Source organism: Schistocerca nitens, chromosome 5, assembly GCF_023898315.1.
Source record: "Schistocerca nitens isolate TAMUIC-IGC-003100 chromosome 5, iqSchNite1.1, whole genome shotgun sequence".
In the NCBI taxonomy this organism is placed as follows: domain Eukaryota; kingdom Metazoa; phylum Arthropoda; class Insecta; order Orthoptera; family Acrididae; genus Schistocerca; species Schistocerca nitens.
Window position 1 is genome coordinate 502,813,327 of NC_064618.1, and position 20,586 is coordinate 502,833,912.

General features: G+C 44.6%; 1 protein-coding gene across 1 annotated transcript in view; it reads left to right on the forward strand.

The window, feature by feature from the left end:
* LOC126259944 (uncharacterized) overlaps positions 1–20,586 on the forward strand; it is a 43,869-nt gene that overhangs the window by 20,992 nt on the left and 2,291 nt on the right. Inside the window, exon 3 of the mRNA XM_049957046.1 lies at positions 16,530–16,772. Coding sequence (XP_049813003.1) covers positions 16,530–16,772 — 243 coding nt within the window. The remainder of the gene's footprint in view (positions 1–16,529; positions 16,773–20,586) is intronic.

The following is a 20,586-nucleotide window of genomic DNA, read 5'->3' on the forward strand; positions in this document are numbered from 1 at the left end:
CGCATAAAACTTGACCGAGCGAGGTGGCGCAGTGGTTAGCACACTGGACTCGCATTCGGGAGGACGACGGTTCAATCCCGTCTCCGGCCATCCTGATTTAGGTTTTCCGTGTTTTCCCTAAATCGCTTCAGGCAAATGCCAGGATGGTTCCTGTGAAAGGGCACGGCCGATTTCCTTCCCCATCCTTTCAAAAAATGGCTCTGAGCACTATGGGACTCAACTGCTGAGGTCATTAGTCCCCTAGAACTTAGAACTAGTTAAACCTAACTAACCTAAGGACATCACAAACATCCATGCCCGAGGCAGGATTCGAACCTGCGACCGTAGCGGTCTTGCGGTTCCAGACTGCAGCGCCTTTAACCGCACGGCCACTTCGGCCGGCCCCCACCCTTTCCTCACCCGAGCTTGCGCTCCGTCTCTAATGACCTCGTTGTCGACGGGACGTTAAACACTAATCTCCTCCTCCTCCATAAAACTTGAGAAGATACAAAAATTAAATTTGATTAATTAATTTGATAAAACTATGGTGACACAATTACTGCTGTATAAGAGCGAGAATTATATAAATAAAAAGAAAGACGACTGAAAAATACAAGAACAAACAGAGCTTCATGAGGACAGTGAAGTGCTGCACAAGAAGAGATTTAATACAGAATCAAGATATCCGAAATGAGTTTAATTTTACTTCCTGTGAACGAGGAAATAGTTAAATACAGAGAGAGTTGAAAACAGAAAAGAGGTGGAAGACTAGCCGAGACAATTTTGAACCACAGTCCGAAAGGAAGGAGAGATAGAGGTCGACCAAGGAAACGACAGACAAAAACTTTGTGAAGACGAAACAGACATCTAACTGGTCTCCGCACGCAAGACGACGACAACATTAAAAAATATCACTAAGTTATAGATGACGACATCCGTCCTATTCCTACTGACATATTCTCATACTATCATATTACGAAAGTGCTGTTAACAAATCACCGTAAATGCGGTTGAGGAAAAGTGAAAACTGAGTGTTTTGCCTTTGTGTTTTCTCTTACTTATGGCGTAACTAGTGGAAGTGGCAATGCTACTAAAAGGTTACTGGTGGTACGAAACATACAACGAGACCGCTAGCGCTAAGTGGTAAGCGCAGAGGAATGCGTGCCGGTTTCCTGAGTCTCGGAGAAAGCACAGTGGCACTTTTTGTACGTCCTGCTCCTAGCAGCTACTTCTACTGCTGAATTATATCTCTACTGGAACTCAACAGACGCAGGACTCAGCCTCTGCAAGGAGAGTCACACTAGTCATACCTCAAATCAAGATTCTAGAATGTCGTAGTAGCAACCTCAGGACAAATATTCTGATTCCAAAATTCAGTAGAACACAGTTCGGAAGTGTTTCCCGTAATATACTGTATTGTTCGTTATATTTCCAAATGACGTTGTAACATTAATTCTACAGCTGAGAAAGATGTAACGAATCGAAAAGATTACGAGGATCTACTATACTGGTGTTAATCTAACGAAGCTGAAGCAATGCGATATTTTACTACTTTATTATCTTAACGGAGTGTACCGTAATTAACAGCGAAAACTTAGACGGCTGAAAGTATACCATAGCAAAAGCATAAATATTCCAGTAAACAAAGGTCCGAAAACGAACCATCTGCTAAATGACTGTGAATGAGTAAAGACACAAAGGAATTACAGATACTGGCTGCGAGCTGGCATTAATTTAAATCAACAGGGAAAGTTTAAAATTTGTGCTGGACCGGGATTCGAATCTGGGTCTTCTGTTCACTAGGCAGATGCTATGACCACTAAAGCGTCCAGACACAATGGTCATAGCAGCTATTACCCTAGCACGCTACCTGTCAGATTCAAATTCTCAACTTATTCACACACTAATTCATAGTGGCTGCTAGAACAGGCACCACATATGTGTGAATTTGTAGGTACGAGCCTTCACCCGCTTCAGAACAAATGTATTTAAAATGTAAACTTTTTGAAATGCAGCTTTTCCTCATGTAATTGCACGACAAAAAGTACAGTAATGCTTCATCGCGTCACATATTATATTTAGAAATATTATTATGTTGTAGATATAGCTATGGGAGAGCTGAGTTGTCACAGAAAATAGATTGCATTTTGTGGGATGGCTGGGCTCTCCAGGGAGTTAAGGTCAGAAGCAGTAGAACGAAATGTGCTATTACCCTAGCACGCCACCTGTCAGATTCAAATTCTCAACTTATTCACACACTAATTCATAGTGGCTGCTAGAACAGGCACCACATATGTGTGAATTTGTAGGTACGAGCCTTCACCCGCTTCAGAACAAATGTATTTAAAATGTAAACTTTTTGAAATGCAGCTTTTCCTCATGTAATTGCACGACAAAAAGTACAGTAATGCTTCATCGCGTCACATATTATATTTAGAAATATTATTATGTTGTAGATATAGCTATGGGAGAGCTGAGTTGTCACAGAAAATAGATTGCATTTTGTGGGATGGCTGGGCTCTCCAGGGAGTTAAGGTCAGAAGCAGTAGAACGAAATGCATAGAAATAAGTGATTATAATCTGCTACAACGGAAGCAAAATATCACAGAGAGTCAGTAACTTAGGATCAAATTAAGTATTTTAAACAATTCAGTTTCCACAAAGAAGCAAAATGGCCACTTACTATTAAACTTAAAAATAATGGATTAAAAACTGTTTTAACAAAGAAATAAATATATTTTATTGTAAATTATGATTCGAATTAAATTGTTTCCACTTTTCACAAATAAAAGTCAAAATGTGTTCCTCAACTACTGTACAGAGTTCGTGGCACTAGAGGGAGGACGACTCGCATTTAACATGTACTCCACTTCTGCTCTTGAATTTGAAAATTTTTCTTCGCAATAAATGCACTCTCTTTTTTTCATCGTTGTCGTCAAAAAGAAGCTCTCCCGAGGTTGGGGTTCTTGCACTTCGCCTTTTTCTTTTTACTGCCTTTCATCTCTTCGGCTGCTTTCCATTTTTACTTCTTTTTAGTATTTTTTTCTTCTCTTTCTTTATTTGCTACCTGCTAAGTAACCAGTTGGTGCTTGGCTCGTAAAGTGGCGAGAAGCCACCGCCAAGCTGGCCACTTTGCCTGCATTGACGCCATTACACAAAACTTGTATACCCCCTAATAGCATGGCCAGAATTTCAATAAATAAAGTAGGGTTTTGGAGTCAAGATGTGACACTTTAACACAATTGCACTAAAAAGAATAAATGCACGAACTGACCGCTTACGTTACATCAGGACAACTTAAATATAAAAAAAATCAAAGAAAATAGATTGGATTTTGTGGAGTGGCTGGGCTCTATAGGGAGATAAGAAATTTCCCGCACCATTCCAGCACCTTATGGCTCCAAGGACCCCAATGGCCCCTCTGCCCGCTGTGGCCATTTTGACCGGCTCTCCCCTGTATGTTTGTTTGTCCTCTGCATCAGATGCCACTGATGATAGTCCCTGGGCACGAACAGCGGTCTGGCAAATTAAATATTTTGCGTGCAGCTCATGGTATTGGCGAAATTTTTTAACGAGTATTAAAGTGGTTTCAGCATTCGAAATCTGGATTTCTTACAAGAGATCTAAAAAATACCGTTTCGGAAGTGTCGTATGGAATGAATAGAACCAGCAAGCAATCAGAAACTTCGTGCTGTTGTCATAGATATGTCTCAGGTATAGTAAAAAAAAAACTAAATTCACTTGATTTGAATTTTTGTTGAGGTGAAAGGGTTTGTTGTTGGGTGTCATAATCGGCTTTACTTTGATAATCTGCAATCGTCTACGAAATTATCTGTAAATCCACGCCCCCAGAATCTTTAAAGACTCGAACTCCCATGTATAACACAGCTTCAAACATCTAATAACTTTTCTCTGCCTCGTGATGACTGGGTGTTGTGTGATGTCCTTAGGTTAGCTAGGTTTAAGTAGTTCTAAGTTCTAGGGGACTGATGACCATAGCTGTTAAGTCCCATAGTGCTCAGAGCCAGAGCCATCTAATAACTTTATAAATGAGTTAATGCGTTCAATTTTGACTTTAAGCATGCAAGAGAGAAAAAGTTTAGAAAAGATTTGAAATTATGTTGAAAGTTCGTTGGAAGTCACTAAGTGCTCTCATTAACAAACATAGTCTGGATAATTTGCGGTCGGTTTTAAGCGAAAGATAGTTTTTTCGCGCATCTCATTATCCATGACGTCTTAATTCGTAAACTATGCGTCGTATAATGATATAATTTTGCACGTACCTTCATTGGTAGATGTGGATACTGTCTGGAAGATGTGTTCTCAATAGAGTTAGTAGTAACAAATAATAGACGGCCGCTGTGGTTATAGGCGCTTCAGTCCGGAACCGCGCTGAAGCTGCGGTCGCAGGTTCGAATCCGGCCTCGGGCATGGATGTGTGTAATGTTCTTAGGTTAGTTAGGTTTAAGTAGTTCTAACTCGAGGGGACTGATGATCTCAGATGCTAAGTCTTATAGTGCTTAGTACCATATGATCCATTTGAACAAATAATAAAACATAATGCCTGATGCTGAACAACGAAAATTAGTCCTTTTCACAATTGTGTGGGAGGTGTCGGCGAGAAATAATTTAGTAAAGGCTTGAAATTAAATGTATAATTTGTTGCTAGTCGCTAAATGCTCTCAGTCTCAACTGCTGGTTGAATGTAGTTCGGGGCATGTGCTCCCTCAGGACACGTACCCAGTTTCCAACTGTAATACTCGTCTAACTGTGATAAACCGTTAATGTTCTATAACATCTCTTGAAGAACAGAATGTGACATGACTTTAAATTCGGTCAATAATAATATGTAATACTAAAAATGACATTTTTGTTACCCGTGGAAGCCGTTAGATAGGCAACCTGCGCATGGGACTGTGCGCCGTGGACCACGTAGCGGGTTAGCCGTTCAGTAATACAGATACGAGCATAGCAAGAGAAATGAATTTGACGATGCCACTATGGCTCCAGTACGTTTGGACATGTTTTTATAAAACAGCTATGCATCATCATATTTAAAGTGCACAGATGCACATGAATGTCAGTAATGCTTTTCATCATGGTCCATTTTATTGTTTTAAGGCTTAGACAATCCGCTAGTTGTATTTATGTTTTACCTGTATTATGGTGAAGTTCTGAAGGTGGTCATTATACAAACCAGTAGTCTTATGATATAAAAATTTGTGACCGTAGACGTGAAGTGAAGGAAATTTATTCTACACTACTGGCCGTTAAAATTGCTACACCACGAAGATGACGTGCTATAGACGCGAAATTTAACCGAATGGAAGAAGATGCTGTGATATGCAATTGATTAGCTTTTCAGAGCATTCACACAACGTTGGCGCCGGTGGCGACACCTACAACGTGCTGACGTGAGGAAAGTTTCCAACCGATTTCTCATACACAATAGCAGTTGACCGGCGTTGCCTGCTGAAACGTTGTTGTGATGCCTCGTGTAAGGAGGAGAAATGCGTACCATCACGTTTCCGACTTTGATAAAAGTCGGATTGTAGCCTATCGCGATTGCGGATTATTGTATCGCGACATTGCTGCTCGCGTTGGTCGAGCTCCAGTGACTGTTAGCAGAATATGGAATCGGTGGATTCAGGAGGGTAATACGGAACGCCGTGCTGCATCCCAACGGCCTCGTATCACTAGCAGTCGAGATGACAGGCATCTTATCCGCATGGCTGTAACGGATCGTGCAGTCACGTCTCGATCCCTGAGTCAACAGATGGGGACGTTTGAAAGACAACAACCATCTGCACGAACAGTTCGACGACGTCTGCAGCAGCATGGACTATCAGCTCGGAAACCATGGCTGCGGTTACCCTTAACGCTGCAACACAGACAGGAGCGCCTGCGATGGTGTACTCAACAACGAACCCGGGTGCACGAATGGCAAAACGTCATTTTCTCGGATAAATCCAGGTTCTGTTTACAGCATCATGATGGTCGCATTCGTGTTTGGCGACATCGCGGTGAACGCACATAGGAAGCGTGTATTCGTCATCGCCATACTGGCATATCACCTGACGTGATGGTATGGGGTGCCATTGGTTACACGTCTCGGTCACCTGTTGTTCGCATTGACGGCACTTTGAACAGTGGACGTTACATTTCAGATGTTTTACGAGCCGTGGCTCCACCCTTGATTCGATCCCTGCGAAACCCTACATTTCAGCAGGATAATGCACGACCACATGTTGCAGGTCCTGTACGGGCCTTTCTGGATACAGAAAATGTTCGACTGGTACCCTGGATAGCACATTCTCCAGATGTGTCATCAACTGAAAACGTCTGGTCAATGGTGGCCGAGCAACTGGCTCGTCACAATACGCCAGTCACTACTGTTGATGAATTGTGGTATCGTGTTGAAGCAGCATGGGCAGCAGTACCTGTACATGCCATCCAAGCTCTATTTGACTCAATGCTTAGGGGAAGGCCGTTATTACGGCCAGAGGTGGTTGTTCTGGGTACTGATTTCTCAGGATCTAAGAACCCAAATTGCGTGAAAATGTAATCACATGACAGTTCTAGTATATTTGCCCAATGAATACCGGTTTATCTTCTGCATTTCTTCCTTGTGTAGCAATTTTAATGGCCATTAGTGTATTTAAAGGGCACAAATCCACATGTATGTCAGTAATGCTTTTCATCATGGTCTATTTTATTGTTTTAAGCTGTTGACAATCTGATAGTTGTACTTATGTTTTTTCCCGTATTTTGCTGCTGATCTGAAGATGGTCATTACAGAAACCAGTAGTCTTACGATATAAAAATTTGTGACCATAGATGTTAAGTGAAGGAAATTTATTCTATTTTCGGGTCACTGTTCAATTTGCGACCATGTCGCTGCTCGGGAAACCCCCCAATAACTATGCCGACTCGGTCTAGGCGTGGGAGAAAGGCAAAAGTAAAAGGAGTGTAGAAATGGTAAGAAGCCGCTGAGACTCCGTAGCGGATGAGCTGAAGGGGCCGTTCGAGGCGGGCCGAGCGGCGGCTCCTGGGGCCCTGGAAGGTTCGTTAACCAGGAGATTGCCCAACGGCACCAGAGCCGCGTCCAGTGGAGCGCGCCGCTGCGCTGCGGGTTGCGCCACGGCGCCTGCCCGCCCGACCGTGACCGGCGACCGTCCGCTTCTCCTCCGGAAGGCGACGCGAGGCTGGCCGGCGTTCCGCGGCGGCCGTTTCTCCACGCGCCGCCGCCCCGGTTTCCACCTCGCATTTGAGATTACCGCGCCGGAGGCGGACGCCCGCCCCGCTGCTGCCGACTCGCCAATTTTCACATCCGGTACAAACTCCCCGTCCAGCGGCTGCACACATACAGCTACTGTTGTGTACTACCTCGCACAGCGCTAAGGAGAGGTGGGCTATAGGATGGTGCAGCAGCTGCCGTTGTAGGGAAACTGGACAGGACCAGAAATTGTTAGTGAACACGTTCCTGTAGCATACAGAGAAGTTGCAGCATTAGAAAATTGTAGCGAAATGCAGGAAGATCTGCAGCGGATAGGCACTTGGTGCAGGGAGTGGCAACTGACCCTTAACATAGACAAATGTAATGTATTGCGAATACACAGAAAGAAGGATCCTTTATTGTATGATTATATGATAGCGGAACAAACACTGGTAGCAGTTACTTGTGTAAAATATCTGGGAGTATGCGTGCGGAACGATTTCAAGTGGAATGATTATATAAAATTAATTGTTGGTAACGCGGGTGCCAGGTTGAGATTCATTGGGAGAGTCCTTAGAAAATCTAGTCCATCAGCAAACGAGGTGGCTTACAAAACACTCGTTCGACCTATACTTGAGTATTAATCATCAGTGTGGGATCCGTACCAGGTCGGGTTGACAGAGGAGATAGAGAAGATCCAAAGAAGAGCGGCGCGTTTCGTCACAGGGTTATTTGGTAAGCGTGATAGCGTTACGGAGATGTTTAGCAAACTCAAGTGGCAGACTCTGCAAGAGAGGCGCTCTGCATCGCGGTGTAGCTTGCTGTCCAGGTTTCGAGAGGGTGCGTTTCTGGATGAGGTATCGAATATATAGCTTCCCCCTACTTATACCTCGAGAGGAGATCACGAATGTAAAATTAGAGAGATTCGAGCGCGCACGGAGGCTTTCCGACAGTCGTTCTTCCCGCGAACCACACGCGACTGGAACAGGAAATGGAGGTAATGACAGTGGCACGTAAAGTGCCCTCCGCCACACACCGTTGGGTGGCTTGAGGAGTATAAATGTAGATGTAGATGTAAACAGAAGTTTTACTTAACTACTAGCTTTCTTCAAGCGTTGCAAACAAACTCTACAAAAGAACAGGCAGCACTAAAGAGCGTCGTGCAGCGTGAGCTCCTGCTTCTACTACTAACGCACGAGCGAACTGTCGAAGGCTCACTAAGAGTGAAGACTGTCGAAGACTGCGACTGAGACTAGCCGTGCAGCTGCCACCGGCCATCCCATATCACGGTGGTAGATGGCACTCGTAATCAGAGCCGCTGAAGCCGTGGCAGGTCACAGCGCAACTGCTATCGGCATCTGTGCGTTTCCATTGCCAACTGTCAGACGCTGGTGGGGGTGATATCAATCTATGATAACACAATAGCTACGTTAATACTCCGCATTGGGACTGTTGATATTACACTACTGGCCATTAAAATTGCTACACAAAGAAGAAATGCAGAAGATAAACGGGTATTCATTGGACAAATATACTAGAACTGTCATGTGATTACATTTCCACGCAATTTGGGTTCTTAGATCCTGAGAAATCAGTACCCAGAACAACCACCTCTGGCTGTAATAACGGCCTTGATACCCCTAAGCATTGAGTCAAATAGAGCTTGAATGGCATGTACAGGTACAGCTGCCCATGCTGCTTCAACACGATAAAACAGTTCATCAACAGTAGTGACTGGCGTATTGTGACGAGCCAGTTGCTCGGCCACCATTGACCAGACGTTTCCATTGGTGAGAGATCTGGATAATGTCCTGACCAGGGCATCAGTCGAACATTTTCTGTATCCAGAAAAGCCCGTACACGACCTGCAAACATGCGGTCGTGCATTATCCTGCTGAAATGTAGGGTTTCGCAGGGATCGAATGAAGGGTAGAGCCACGGGACGTAACACATCTGAAAATTAATGTCTGTTGTTCAAAGTGCTGTCAATGTGAAGAAGAGGTAATCGAGACGTGTAACCAATGGCACCCCGTACCATTACGGTGGCTGATACGCCAGTATGGCGATGACGAATACACGCTTCCTATGTGCGTTCATCGCTATGTCGCCAAACACGAATGCGACCATCATGATGCTGTAAACAGAACCTGGATTCATCCGAAAAAATGACGTTTTGCCGTTCCTGCACCCAGGTTCGTCGTTGAGTACACCATCGCATACGCTCCTGTCTGTGATTCAGCGTCTAGGGTAACCGCAGCCATGGTCTCCGAGCTGATAGTCCATGCCGGTGCAAACGTCGTCGAACTGTTCTTGCAGATGGTTGTTGTCTTGCAAACGTCCCCATCTGTTGACTCATGGATCTGGACGTGGCTGCACGATCCGTTACAGCCATGCGGATAAGATGCCTGTCATCTCGACTGCTAGTGATACGAGGCCGTTGGGATACAGCAAGGCGTTCCGTATTACCCTCCTGAACCCACCGATTCCATATTCTGCTCACAGTCATTGGATCTCGACCAACACGAGCAGTAACGTCGCGATACGATAAACCGCATACGCGATATGCTACAATCCGATCTTTGTCAAAGTCGGAAACGTGATGGTACGCATTTCTCCTCCTTACAGGAGGCATCACAACAACGTTTCACCAGGCAACGCCGGTCAACTGCTGTTTGTGTTTGAGAAATCGGTTGGAAACTTTCCTCATGTCAGCACGTTGTAGGTGTCGCCACCGGCGCCAACCTTGTGTGAATGCTCTGAAAAGCTAATCATTTGCATATCACTGCACCTTCTTCCTGTCGGTTAAATTTCGCGTCTGTAGCACGTCATCTACTTGGTGTAGCAATTTTAATGGCCAGTAGTGTAGAAGCTCGCATAAAATAAGAGGAAGAAACAACTCATAATAAGTCCCAAAGTGCCACCAGCAGTCCTGATGTCGCCGGCCTCTGTGGTCGAGCGGTTCTAGGCGCTTGACTCCGGAACCACGCGGCTGCTACGGTCGCAGGATCGAATCCTGCCTCGGGCATGGATGCGTGTGATGTCCTTAGGATAATTAGGTTTAGGTAGTTCTAAGTCTAGGGCACTGATGATCTCAGATGTTAAGTCCCATTCCTGTAGGCAGTGCTATACGACGTTTGAGGTGGTGTAAAGAGAAACGCCACTGGACAGTGGACGACTGGAAACGAGTGACTTGGAGTGATGGATCACGCTATACCCTGTAGCAATCCGATGGTACTGTTAAAATTTAGCAAATTCTTGGAAAACATTACGCGCCCTTGTGTGTAGTGCCAACACTGAAGTACAGAGGAGATGGTGCAATGATGTGCAGGTGTTTTTCACAGTTAGTATGTGACCCATGCTATTAAGAAAACATTAACTGCGGAAGGATATGGAGACTTCTACAGCACTGTGTACTGCGTACAGTAGAGGAACAGCCCGGAAACGATGATTATTGTATCAGCACGACAATGCATTCTACAGCTCTGCTCGCATATTTGGTTTCTGACTGAAATAACGCTAGCGTGCAGCTACCCGCTCTGCGCAGCGCTGGAGACGGCTACTTCCGCGGCGAGAGCGGTAGTCGGCGTCTGTGGCATCAGCAGCTGCTGCAGAGGGAAAGCCCGCCGGTCTACAACTAGGCGCTAATGCGGCGATTTTACGCCAGCATCCGCGTCTGCGGTTCGTTTTCTCCGATCTCATCTCGGCACATTTCTGTGAAACTTCCGCCCACTGCAGACACGCCATCGTGCTTCCGTATAACGAGATATACCAGTAAACACTCAGTTCTTTAAACAATCCGAGTCCCGTGCATAAAACGTTTTCAAACGTCTGATTACTTTACAGATGAGTTAATGTGTTAAATATTAGACGTTAGGCATGTACACGAGAAAAAGTTTATAAAAGATTTGAAATGATGCTAAAAATTTGCTGGAAGTCGCTAAGCGATCTCATTTTGAAACCCTGGATGAATGCGGTTTGAATAATTTTAAGCTAGTTTTCACACATCTAAATGTTTATGACGTCATATCTCCTGAACCTTGTGTCGTTCAATGATCTAATTTTGCAGGCGCTTCAATGGTATATGTGGGAAACGTCTGCAGACTGTGTTGCGGATATGGTTCAAATGGCTCTAAGCGCTATAGGACTTAACATCTGAGGTCATCAGTCCCCTAGACCTAGAACTACTTAAACCTAACTAACCGAAAGACATCAGACACATCCACGCCCGAGGCAGGATTCGAACCTGCGACCGTAGCAGCAGCGCGGTTCCGGATTGAAGCTCCTAGAACCGCTCGGCTACAGCGGCCAGCTGTTGCGGATAGAGTCGATAGTGAAGAAGTAACAAATTAAAACGTCATGTGTGATGCTAAAGTTTTACTGCAACAGCATTGAAAATGTAGTAAGTGATAAACTTTTTCCTCTCATCATTTTGTGGGGTGTTTGAAATTATGTGAAAGTTTGTTCGAAGTCGCAAAGTGCCTCATTCTCAAATACTGGATGCATAAAATCCGGGTATTTGCTTGCAGAGAGTTATGCTGCCACAATACAAACACAGTTTCTAACCGTAATACTCATGTTATTGTGTTAAAGTTTTAACGTAAATTTATATCCCTTGATGCGAGTATTACAAAATTTTAAATTTTTAAATTCCGTTAATAATTACCGCGATCTGTTGAATAGCAAATTTTTATTGCCCCTGGGAGCCGTTGGATAGGCAACCTGCAATTTAAATTGGTTCCGTGTTCCAGGAGGAGGAGGAGATTATGTTTAACGTTCCGTCGACAACGACATCATTAAAGACGAAGCACAAGTTCGGATTATGGAAGGATGGGGAAGGAAATCGACCGTTCCCTTTCAAAGGATCCATCTCGGTATTTGCCTCAAGCGATTTAGGGAAATGACGGAAAACCGGACGCGGGTTTGAACCGTCGTCCTCCAGAATACGAGTCCAGTGTGCTAACCACCGCGCCACCTCTCTCGGTCTGGATTCCAGGATAATCTCTTAGTAATATACGGGGTGTTTCATAGTTCATGTTACACACCTCTAGAGGTTGTAGAGAGGACTTAGTTGGGCAAGTTTTACGCACGAACCCATATCTGGAAACTCCATCCAACGACGCTACAGAAAATCAAAGTTACAGACGCCGGCTCCTGTACATGTATGTATATATACAGAGTGATTATATAATGATATTATAAACATTTTTGGATAAATGTATCAGTATGAGGTAAGGAACCCTGTAGCGGAAACGAATAAGTCAGCGAAGGAAGCGAAAACCGTTCTGACACCTCTGACAGTGGAATCTACATCTACATCTACATCTATACTCCGCAAGCCACCCAACGGTGTTTGGCGGAGGGCACTTTACGTGCCACTGTCATTACCTCCCTTTCCTGTTCCAGTCGCGTATGGTTCGCGGGAAGAACGACTGCCTGAAAGCCTCCGTGCGCGCTCTAATCTCTCTAATTTTACATTCGTGATCTCCTCGGGAGGTATAAGTAGGGGGAAGCTATATATTCGATACCTCATCCAGAAACGCACCCTCTCGAAACCTGGACAGCAAGCTACACCGCGATGCAGAGCGCCTCTCTTGCAGAGTCTGCCACTTGAATTTATTAAACATCTCCGTAACGCTATCACGGTTACCAAATAACCCTGTGACGAAACGCGCCGCTCTTCTTTGGATCTTCTCTATCTCCTCCGTCAACCCGACCTGGTACGGATCCCACACTGATGAGCAATACTCAAGTATAGGTCGAACGAGTGTTTTGTAAGCCACCTCCTTTGTTGATGGACTACATTTTCTAAGCACTCTCCCAATGAATCTCAACCTGGTACCCGCCTTACCAACAATTAATTTTATATGATCATTCCACTTCAAATCGTTCCGCACGCATACTCCCAGATATTTTACACAAGTAACTGCTACCAGTGTTTGTTCCGCTATCATATAATCATACAGTAAAGGATCCCTCTTTCTATGTATTCGCAATACATTACATTTGTCTATGTTATGGGACAGTTGCCACTCCCTGCACCAAGTGCCTATCCGCTGCAGATCTTCCTGCATTTCGCTACAATTTTCTAATGCTGCAACTTCTCTGTATACTACAGCATCTTCCTCGAAAAGCCGCATGCAACTTCCGACATTATCTACTAGGTCATTTATATATATTGTGAAAAGCAATGGTCCCATAACACTCCCCTGTGGCACGCCAGAGGTTACCTTAACGTCTGTAGACGTCTCTCCATTGATAACAACATGCTGTGTTCTGTTTGCTAAAAACTCTTCAATCCAGCCACACAGCTGGTCTGATATTCCGTAGGCTCTTACTTTGTTTATCAGGCGACAGTGCGGAACTGTATCGAACGCCTTCCGGAAGTCAAGAAAAATAGCATCTACCTGGGAGCCTGTATCTAATATTTTCTGGGTCTCATGAACAAATAAAGCGAGTTGGGTCTCACACGATCGCTGTTTCCGGAATCCATGTTGATTCCTACATAGTAGATTCTGGGTTTCCAAAAACGACATGATACTCGAGCAAAAAACATGTTCTAAAATTCTACAACAGATCGACGTCAGAGGTATAGGTCTATAGTTTTGCGCATCTGCTCGACGACCCTTCTTGAAGACTGGGACTACCTGTGCTCTTTTCCAATCATTTGTAACCCTCCGTTCCTCTAGAGACTTGCGCTACACGGCTGTTAGAAGGGGGGCAAGTTCTTTCGCGTACTCTGTGTAGAATCGAATTGGTATACCGTCAGGTCCAGTGGACTTTCCTCTGTTCCTCTGAATACAGGCACCGGTACTGTCGTTGCTAACAACGCAACCCCCTCATCGCTCGCCCCTCAGATTTAGTGGTAAGGTGGCCCACAGTACAGCCCGTGAAAAGCCGAACACAGATCAACCATGAAAACAGGAAGAAGATGTGCCTAACTGTGCAAAAAGAAACAAAACAGAAACAGCGAACGGACCAAGGTCTATATGTGCAACATCAAGCTAAGTAGACGCGCCATGGCGTCGTGGTTTTGTGGTTACGGTATTGGACTGCGACGCACAAGATCCGTATTCAAAAATACCTCGTGCCTTTTTTTTCCACAAATTATGAACAGCCCGTTCGTCACTGACGAGTCTGTTCGCTGTATTCAAATTTGTATGTGTCTCGTGGTTGTACGTCCGTTTGCAACAGCGGAAGGGACCTGTAACTACTCTATTAGCAGCCGAAAGGAAGTGGCTCTCTAAATGGAACCGCAAACGGTTGATGACAAGGCGATAAGTCAACCGAATCCTCTCCCGGAAAACACGTCTGGTGTGTCATATAGGACATTGGTGACAGTATGTGTGTCATACGATAGGAAACTCTTATCAACGCATCTAACTTGTACGCCTGGTGAATGAATGAGACATGCCTCCTTGATCGTTGTAGGTGTTCCTATGAATGCAAATGTGATCAGTCACAAAGAAATGAAAACATGATAGTTCGTCACATAATCTGCAACAAATGAACGCAAGTTTCATAATCATACAGTTTTCCCTGTGCTCTATCACAACATATGTTTTTAACGTTTTTCAAGTTTTGACTCTTGAGTTCCTTTACTGAAACATAATTCACCCCCGTTTATTTGTTGTTTTCATTTCTGCAAAAGGTCTACACGGCATTTCGCCTGCTCTCAATATTTGCCACATTTACTTGCGACGGTAATATATTCTTACCACATGACTAATATTCTGTAACTTCTTCTTCTTCTTCTTCTTCTTGCGTTACGGCCTCTGTAGGACCACGGGTAGCCCCTTCGTGGACTGCATTTTCCTCTTCTTCTCCCAGAACCTCTTCATTCTTTCTCTTCTTCTCTCCCGCTCTTCTTCCGACATCTTCAGTTTCCGTTTCTCCTGTCGGCTCCACTGGTAACACTCTAATCTTTTCCTGTATTCTTCTCTGTCATTGATCTCCGGCATATTTGTTAGTGTATATTTGTTCCTCCAATTTTCCTTTCCTTCGACCTTGATCCCCAATTCCAAGCAGTCCTTCCGAAGTTCAACAACCCACTTGGTTCCTGTCTTTCCCCTTGTCCTCCCTGTTGTTTCCCACAGTCTCTTCGTCATTCTGTCCATACTCATCCTAACTACATGTCCAGCAAACCTTGCCCTTTTGAGTCTGATTTCCCCTGATATTGTTCTCATGTTCCGGTACAATTCTTTCCTAGGTCTTCGCATCCACCTCTTTTGGGACCTAGTATTTTTCTCAGTATTTTTCTCTCTTCTTTCTCTGGTTGTTCTGCCTCATTTCTTCCTAGTGTCGTCGTCTCAGCAGCATATAATACTGCATTCCTCACCGTTGCCTTGTAGTGGCTTATCTTTGCCTCTGTGGATATATTCTTTATATTGTATATCCCTCTCGTTATGCAGAAGGCTCACCTCATCTTCTTTATCCTCTCTGTTATTTCCTCCTTGCTCTTGTTCCTTCCTGTTATAAAGACTATAGAAAGAAAACACACACATCAGTGACCGGACGGACAGTTCATAAGTTTGTGGGAAAAAAATGGGACCACAAGGAAGTTTTGAACACAGATCTCCTACACTTCACAGTCAATCACCGTATCCACAGAACAACGACGCTGGTTGTTTTCAGTTCGGTCGATGTTGCATATATTGACCTTGGATCGTTCACTGTCTCTATTTTGCTTCTTTTTTCACAGTTCAGTACATCTTCTTCCTGTTTCCATGCTTGATCTTTGTTCAGTTTTTGTCTGGTTATCCAGAGGGCCATCACACCACTAAATCTGAGGGGGTGCGATGGGGAGTTCCCTTGTCAGACTGTAGGATAGGCAACTTTCGTACGTGATGACTACCCTTTATCAATCGGCTGCGTTGTTTTGTTTTGACTCCTCTAGCGCCATGCTACTGTACGGGTATTATTTCGTTATTTTTCAGGACGGCAGACATGGACCGACATACAAACTAAAAATTAATTACCGAGCGAGGTGGCGCAATGGTTAGACACTGGACTCGCATTCGGGAGGACGACGGTTCAATCCCGCGTCCGGCCATCCTGATTTAGGTTTTCCGTGATTCCCCTAAATCACTCCAGGCAAATGCCGGGACGGTTCCTCTGAAAGGGCACGGCCGACTTCCTTCCCCATCCTTCCCTAATCCGATGAGACCGATGACCACGCTGTCTGGTCTCCTTCCCCAAACCAACCAACCAACCTAAAAATTAATTATGTAATTTATCTTTTTTGAAGTGATAATAATAACTTCATGATCACCTCTCGTACTTTATAATCGTCGCCTTGTCGAGGCAGAGCGTAAGAGGTGTCGACGTTTTGTTGCAGTGCGCGGTGACGGCTTCTCCCACGAGCCCAACTCCGGCTCCTGCATGAAGGTGGTGTCACAGCAGGCCGACTACGCGGGCGCCGACCGGCTGTGCGAGTTGCAGGGCGGCCGCCTGGCGGCGCTGACGTCGCCGGCGCTCAACGAATACGCCGCGGCGCTGCTGCGTCAGGCGGGCGCGCAGTACGCCTGGATCGGTTTGCGTGACGTCTACGGCCGCGAGGGAGACCCCACGCACAGTGATGGTACGTGTGTCTTTCGCGCAGCTTAAATTAAATTTAAAAAAAAAAAAAACGCAAGACATTGCTAAGCAATCCATAACTAAGCATTTGAACTGGCCAACATGATCACGCAGGCCTTTTATGTGACTGTCCTTACTGGCTAGTTTACAGTCAGGCCAAACAAATACTCCTCATCGCCTCATTCTATGCTACACCCAGTGTCAACATCAAACATCAGTTTGAGTCTTCGTACAAATCAAATGTTTTTAAAAATTAATTTTGCACACCAGTTTTGTAGAGTGGTCCAGTTCAGTGTTATGCAAAATTTGGTTGAACGATGTGCATTAACGCAACATCATGTTTACATTGACAGTGTTTTATCTGAATTCTGAATAACAAACAAGACTAAAAGGGTACCTTTGATTGGGCTTCTCTTCCTTGAGATTCCAAGGAGGTCCGCGTTTCTTCTAGAAATGTGGCTACCATCTGCGAAGATCAAAATTGTCCTCCATGTACACCATGTAGACTGTTATTTTTTTTAAGGGCAGTTTACAATCTGGAATCTCTGCTGAATTGCCCATTCTCCAGGAGAAGGAGCAGTTCAGAAATAATAAAAAATATTATTGGCATCCTGCATCAACAAAAACTACCAGAAACAGACCTCTTTAGCACAGCGCAATGCACCCATCCCTAGTAAATCACAGACTACAATAAAACACTTTTAGCAAAAACTGTGAGATAAGGCCTCTTAGAAATGACTGATTCAGTTTATATTTACTCTGTATTTTGATTTAAAAAATTGTTCCGTCCACAGCATGTACAAAGTCATACTCATAGCATATTGATGTACTGCTGCATCATATGTTTTGGAACTTCGGTGTAATGTAATTAAGTTGGACATTAAAACTGCAACACAGGGAAGGGTAGCAAATAACGAAACTTTGTTTATTAATTATCTTTCCTTTGCAGGGGACCATAGTCATATAGAATTTTTCGGAAGAAATTTCCGCCATTTGACTGTTCATTGACAATAAATGAACAATTAACATTTACATGGTGGAAATATCAATCAAAAAAATTTGTTTATTGTGTGTATACAGTATAATAGGAAAAATGCATGATTCAATTTGTAGGTAGTTTGGGGGCACACAGGATGTGCAATTTAGTAGACAAAGCTGCTGGCTCTTGCAGCAACAATGACTCTGAAATGGCTGGGTATCGAGTTGAAATGAGCTTCAATGACAAGTACTGGTGATGATCACCAATTGCACAGACAGCCAAGTGGCGGCATTCCAGTCTCTTGGCAACCTATGAACAGGTGTTTCCACTGGTTGAGAGGCCTGGAGAACATGCCTGCCAGGGCAACAGTCGCAAAGCCTCCATATCGAGATATGTTAGGACTTTTCTGAAAATAAATAACATACGTTCAGAAAGAAGAAATTCAGATCTCTGCCGCATTCAAGCAATGAAAGACTTCATTCGCGACAAGTTAAAATTTGTACCATGGCCAAGATTCGAACTCAGGTCTCCTGCTTACTAGGCAGATGGATTAACCATCTGCACCACCTTGGCACAGTGGTTAGACGCAACTGAGCGGACTACCCCAGCACACCACCGTACTGAATCCAAATTCCCATTTCCCGTACACTATCAGAGTACTGTCCCATAGCCCTCTCTCCTCTTTTTTTTCTTCACATCACGCGAAGTCTCGCACGAGTTCAGGCGAAAAATGCTCTGCACTGAATGATCATATAAGCCCTCACAGTGCATATACATCCATATGAGTGGTGTCTGTTCTTTTGGACATATCCGAAAAAAAAGTTTGCGTTCGTGAACAACTTAATGATGAACAGAGTATAGTGGTGTGGTGCTCTTTATATCCTTCATGGAGATGAGTATGATCATACTGAACACACCGATTCTATATTCGTCGGATTCCAACCAACATGAGAAAAACTAGGCTTGATAGGCCATGATCTGCCTCTGTCGAATTCCGACATTCTTACCAGATCTTTCTCCCTTTTAAATGGGGCATAACATCATCTTCTTCCCAAGATCTAAAGGTGATCTCGGAATGATAAACCAGCTTTGTAATCTTTCCTTGTATACAGAATGTACAGTGGCTGGACAAAAATATGGAAACACCAAAAGCAATTACCATGCCCAATACAGTGTAGAAAAACTGTTGGCATTCAGACCAGCTTCCAGTCGTCTTGGAATGTATCACTAAAAGAGAAACCTATACCATTCTTCCTGCAAAATAGTGGCAAGTTTAGGTAACGATGATGGAAGTGGGTAGTGATCATGCACCCATCTCTCCAAAACAGACAACAAATCCACAATAAAGATTCAAATCTGGTGGCTGTGGAGCCCAGAGGAGACGCGACAATTCATCGACGCGCTCGCTAAACTAGTCCTGGACGATGTAAGCTGTGTGAAGAGTGGCTTTGTCGTCTTGTAAGACAGCATCATCATTGGCGAACGAAAACTGTACCATGGGATAGGCCTGATCAGCCAAAATGCTCACATAATCCTTGGCTGTGATAGACATTGCAGAGTACTCATAGGTCCCGAGGAATACGACAATATAACTGCCCAAATCATCACTGAACCCTCACCATGTTTCATTCTTGGGATATAAACGCGGCCAGTAGTTGGAAACAGTGTACAGCACGACTCATCTTACCAAACGACTTTCTTCAATTGCTCCATTGTCCAGGTTTTGTGGCTTCGGCGCTGCGTTTTCCTGCAGCAGGAATTTGCATCACTGATGAGTGGTTTTGGAATTCTAGTTCGCATCGCAATTCCTGTATGTGGCACAAATCTTCGATACGCAGCCTCTTGAAACACTAAACACTTCGGCTGCCTTGGTTACGGAAGCCCACGCCATTCGAGCACCAACAGTTTGCCCATGTTTGAATTCACTTAGCTCCGAAAAAATGCAGTGACAGCTACAAAGAACACAGTTCTGACCACGACTGACACTTCAAACTTATTGAGGGCATTGCACAGGCGCCGTTCATGGTCAACTACAACAGCGCAACCAGCAGGCTCAGCGGGAGGCTGCATCTCTGCTCAAGCACACAGTCCTCCCGATGTTCTCATATTTTTGTCCAACCCCTGTAACTACTTTGTGTGGTTGCGCTGAAATGTAAGTTATTTGCGTATCCAGGCATGTAATGCGCTGGTAAGCCAAACATTATGACCACTGCCCACCGCGACGTTGGATGACCCTGGTGGCTTTGCGGGCACGTGACGCGGTAACAGAAGTATGCAAGTGTAGCAGACGTGGACGGGGTCATTCTAGCGAAGATATGGGCTGCAACCGGGAAAATCCATTGAGATAAGCGACTTTGACAAAGGGCAGATTGTTATTATGCAGAGCCTGTGAACGTCTATCTCGAAAACGGCGAACTGTTTGAATGTTCAAGTGCTACAGTCGTGAGGATCTATGGAAAGAGGTAGAAGGACACTGAAACTACCACTAGTCGCTAAATGGTTGGACGTCCACGGCTCTTCACAAAACGTGGATTCAAATGGCTCTGAGCAGTATGGGACTTAACATCTATGGTCATCAGTCCCCTAGAACTTAGAACTACTTAAACCTAACTAACCTAAGGACATCACACAACACCCAGTCATCACGAGGCAGAGAAAATCCCTGGCCCCGCCGGGAATCGAACCCGGGAACCCAGGTGTGGGAAGCGAGAGCGCTACCGCACGACCACGAGCTGCGGACACACAAAACGTGGACTTTGGAGGCTTGTCTGCACTGTGAAGTAGGAGAGATGGTGATCTGGGGCATCTCTGCTGAAAGAGCATAATGCTGGTGCACACA